This window comes from Solanum dulcamara, chromosome 1 (assembly GCF_947179165.1).
Source record: "Solanum dulcamara chromosome 1, daSolDulc1.2, whole genome shotgun sequence".
Classification (NCBI taxonomy): Eukaryota; Viridiplantae; Streptophyta; class Magnoliopsida; order Solanales; family Solanaceae; genus Solanum; species Solanum dulcamara.
The window spans coordinates 82,639,823-82,644,730 of record NC_077237.1 but is presented as its reverse complement, the minus strand read 5'-3'; the positions used below and the strand labels follow the sequence as shown (position 1 = coordinate 82,644,730).

General features: G+C 34.8%; 1 protein-coding gene across 8 annotated transcripts; it reads right to left on the bottom strand.

Moving 5' to 3' along the window:
• Positions 1 to 677: 677 nt before the first annotated feature.
• LOC129880387 (uncharacterized) lies at positions 678 to 4,666 on the bottom strand. Of its 8 annotated transcripts, none has more exons than XM_055954397.1 (3): positions 4,478 to 4,664; positions 2,713 to 3,319; positions 678 to 1,275 (listed from the first exon to the last, which is right to left on the bottom strand). In XM_055954397.1, the coding sequence occupies exons 2-3, from the start codon at positions 3,173 to 3,175 to the stop codon at positions 1,226 to 1,228; spliced, it is 513 nt and encodes a 170-aa protein (XP_055810372.1). In that variant the 5' UTR covers positions 3,176 to 3,319; positions 4,478 to 4,664; the 3' UTR covers positions 678 to 1,225. The 8 variants fall into 8 exon arrangements, with proteins under 8 accessions (XP_055810372.1, XP_055810386.1, XP_055810394.1 ...); XM_055954411.1 differs by lacking the exon at positions 4,478 to 4,664 and adding an exon at positions 4,361 to 4,438; XM_055954419.1 differs by lacking the exon at positions 4,478 to 4,664 and adding an exon at positions 4,032 to 4,131.
• Positions 4,667 to 4,908: the final 242 nt, after the last annotated feature.

The window sequence follows — 4,908 nt, the reverse complement described above, 5'->3', positions numbered from 1 at the left end:
TGCATACATCTTACCCTCCCTAGACCCACTTATGGTATTGCACCGGCTATGTTGTTGGTAATCTTGGCTTCTGAAATGAACACATTTTAGAACAATTCGTCAAACTAACTGAAGCCTCAGCAGGTGGAGGGACTAAAATTCAATCTCATGATATCAAACCTTTGAACACTTATAGTCAACCCCTTGAACAATATCTCCAATTTTGCTCACAAGTTAGAAACACGAGGGAGTACGAGTTTTCATTCTTCACCCGGTCCTTAGTAGCCTTTCCAAAGTCAACCCAACCACTTACATATGGAATACGTCTTTATATATAATAGAAGAAAATTAGAAAGTTGTATATAGAATTAGCCAGATCATCTGAAGCATAATACTAGGCTTGCCTTCCCCCCCCCCCCACTTAAATATCAGGCTATACTAAGTGACAAGGTTCAAACTCGTAACATGTGCCTGCTACACCTCACTGACTTGTCTTATCACTGAACCAAAGCCATAGGAGCAACTACAACAACATACCCAATGTAACCTCACATAATGGGACCTAGGGAGGGTAGAGTGTACATAAACCTTACCCCTACCTCAGAGGTAGAAAGATTGTTTCCGATAGACTCTCAGCTTAAGGAAAAACATTCCAAAGCAGTCCAAAAAAAGAAGTAAAGTAAAAGCATAACAAAGCATTCTGAACAACAAACACATTTATTCTTACTAATAACATTTGAACTTCCCAAATATTTTCAGTACAAGTAGATGAAACTGCATGTTCATAATGACATGATACTTACTAATAACATCATAAGTATCCAATTATATCCCAGAAAAAAGCATATTTACAACTGATGAACCTATTCACAGATATTTACATCAAAGAATATTACAATCATAATCACAACCATTGCTTCTTAGCTTTCCCTCTGTTCTTTTTTCCCAGTTTTCCTTCTTTAAGCATCATTCTTTTCTTCTCCTTCCTCCAGACAGTTTGAATGACAAATTTACACCAAATTTCAAGAGATAAAGTAGAGGTCACAAATAATTCTGAAAAACAGAAGACACACAAGGTACCGGGAGTCCCTAGACGATTTTTAATTTTTTTACGGCTAAACTTTTTATTTACTCCTAAGTCCATATTTAGGCTTGTAATAGGTAACAAAACACAGCTTAGTGTTTGATCCACTGCAACAAAGAATCTGGAGAAAAGAGATCAAATCAACTGAGCCACTGCAGCATGTCAGCTATACCGCAAAGATGAGAGCCACTGTTCCATAAACTTCTTATTCCCTGCATGTAAAATCCAAATTCAATAAGCACAACGTACAGAACAGAAAAGTAAGAACTAAAGTGATGGAAAGAGTGTTCTGTTATTCAACGCTATATACATTTCTTTTTGGTTTATAAATCAATGTATCGTTCAAAAATATATATATATATAAAACTTGTTTAGTATTGAATGTGAACAAAAGGGCTGAAGTGGTAATGCTTCCAAAAGAAAAGTTACATTTCAGAGGAAAAGAGAGTTCAGATTTGTGGATATGTAATGGCCAAGAATGATGTTGCATAAAAAATGAGAAGTCTCTCAATGACAAGGTTCAAATATGTATATCTCGATGAGTAAACAGAACCCGTGCTATCCTGTAACTGGCTTGTTAAAGATCTCATAGATTCTACTCCAAACAAGAAATCTGAATTACGAACACCTACTAACTGATATGATGCTAAGTACATCTCAACTGATCAAGTTGTGTGTGACAAAGGACAAGATCTAACTTTTAGTTTCAAGAGGGAAATAGAAAGGGACAAGATCTAAGTTGTGTAGAAAACAGGACAAAATACGATGCTACATATGAGTCATATTAATGTACAACAGGTTATTCCGCAACAAGATCTCTAGGCAACAGCCACATATCATATAGGAGAGCTCTTTATATACGTCAATGAGAAATTCATTCTGGATGTTGATTCAGTGCTGCAGTCATGACATAAGATTACTAGTTAATAATCATCGCTGACCCAAAAATATAATAATCATCACCCAAATAAATATCTTGAACACATTCTAATTTCTCTAGATTAGAGGACCTAAAAACATTTGATCAACGAGGCCAACAGAAGCAACCTAATTTAGTCACCGCACTGAATGAAAGGAGCATTTGGCAATCATAACATTCTGAGCTTGCATGAGATCTGCTAGTATAATTTCAGCACATTAACAAAGAGGAAGGAAGAGAAAAGCGGGAAGGCTCAATTCATCAAATTCAGAATATGAAACTAGACTTTCTGTTGAAGTAGTTACTTGTCCTTGTATGAAAGATTTTAGTTATGTTGAGGGGAAGTTGAAAGAACCTTTCGAAAGGTAATAGTACATGTGCAAATCAGGTATTTTCCACAAGCGTCAAGTTTGTTTCAACATCAGTTTACGTATTTCTCATTGAATTACTACTTACTAGTCATTTGCAACCAGCCGATATAATTAAGCCTTTCTGTAAGGAGTTTGATATAAAAAGGGCAGTTGGAAGCATCCTGCATTTACATGGGGTCCGTGGAAGGGTTGCACCCCAAGTGAGTGTAATGTAACCAGCCAGCTCAGACCTATTGGTAGCGGAGACAACTCTACTCTTGTTCCTAGACCACCCTTCTATAAGGAGTTTGATATATTTCAAATAAATTTGGTTTTTATCTTCATATAATAGGAGACTAGTTCAAGAAATTGATTCTTACCAGAAGCATGTATATCCCTGAAGTTTCCAATGGTCTGCATAAACTTGTCTTGTGCATTATCTTCCAAATTTGTACGCCCACGTCCATAGCAAGGAACTAGTACAGCAAAACTATCATCTATATCATCATCACTCCGGAATCCAGGCCCATGAGGCTCCAACCATCCAACGGACCAGTCCGAATCATCAGACTCAGTCCCTGAAACACATCCGCCATCTGATGGCACAAGAACAATATCATACTCCCTATCAATCTTCCGCTCCTCTCGGCTCTCCCATTTTCGCTTAACCTTTCTAGATGAGGAGGCTATATTCCTTCTCCTATCAAGAGTTAACTTCAAAGTATCCAATTCCAACAAACTCGAATCAGGTGATGAATTTACAGAAGTCCCTGTCAAGATTTTAGGTTCTTGATGCTTTCCACTCCAAAGCCACCAAGACAAAGGGGTAAAGGCCAAAGCCATGTCTTAGTAAATCAAGTAAATTACTTGCCCTTTATAGAATCAAAATCTGGGATTGAATTATTGAACAAAAATGTTGGCAGAAACAATGAATAGTGGATTTTGGAGCCTGATGACAATTGAATGTACTATAAGAGTTATTTGTTCCTGTACAAAAGAAATTCAGATAGTAAGAAGAATGGATACAATCTACAAACACTATTAAGACAGCATGTTATGAATTTATGATTAGCCCAGCAACAACAACATACCAAGAGTAGTCCCACAAATGGAAAGAGGTTGTTTCTGATAGAAACTCGCTCAAGGTAAAGCATATCAAAGCAGATTGAAAAAGAAATAATCGAAAGTGTAGAAATCATGGCAAAATACTATAAAAAGCATGGCAAAGCATTCCGAAAAAAGGAACAATAACTACAACAAAATAGTGCAATAATCGAAGTACAAGAAACACTAGAGAGTAACAGGAAATCGAAGGACAAAAAACTACGAGAAAAAATACTACGTATGGAAGGATATGCAAACCAAGGCTCTCCTACCTGCTAACCTTAGCCCAACAAGAATATTTTTTTTAAGTTCTTCAATTTTCAGTCCATCAAGAACCTAGAGTGTGCAGGCACCTTTAATCTTAAATAATAACAAAATCATGGAGCATAAATAAAGTGGGATCTTCTTCCATTCATTATGATCAATAATGTTTCCATCTTTCTGATATTTTACCTGAAAATATTTCAAGAAATTCAAGTTCTTAACCTTTTGTTTCCTCCTCCCCTTTTCTAGGTTCCCATAGCAATAAACCAGTCAAACTATATGTTCAGCTTATAACAAAGTCTTAGAAGAAACTACCAGCCAAGAATATTACCCCCTAGAAATAGGTCATGATAGAAAATTAGAACCAAAAAAAGGACCACCAGAAAATCAAGAATCCCAGTACTAATTCTCAAGAAAGAAGAAGAAAACAAAACATTCCTTTGCAATTAGCTCTACAAAGCTCATCATAAATAAACAAAAATAATATCTTTTTTAAAAAAAAAAAATGAATCCATCCATAAAGAAACCAACTTTTTCAGAAACCCATTACAAACATAGCTTAGTAGCTAAAAAACTTCATAAATAATATCTTTTAAATTGAATCTAACAAAAAAGAAATCAACTTTTTGAGATTTCCAGTATGGGTATCTCAGAAAGAACCTTAAATTTCCCTTCTCTATCAAGATTCATAAATTGATCCAAAAATTTCAGTTGCAAAAAACAAGAAAAAACCAGAATTTTTAATACATAAAGAATTATTTAGACCTATATATATACCTTGAAAACTCAAAATATAGTGGATCAGAGTACTGCTAAGCCTGAATTTATTTCTAATTCAAAAAGGGGTCCCTTTTTTTTGCTTCAAAACTGAGAAAAGAAATTGTTTTTAGAAATTTTAATTCTTTTACAAAGCTTTGTGATAGTTTCCTTCAAGAATGGAATCACCGAACCTGAAGCAGTGTGTATATATAAATAAAATACAGCTTATTTTCGTATAAATAAAATAATTTTCTGAATTTAAAAAAGAGAAATTATCGTCTGCTTTAAGGTTCAGGTGTAGATAGCAAAATATGATTTTCTATTGGGCAGGAATGAGGGCAAAATTGACTTTTAGGGGTCATTTGATACACAAATTAAATTATTTCGAGATTATAATCTTGAAATTATAACAGTTGAATTAATTTATCTCATCTGGGAGGTAGGATATC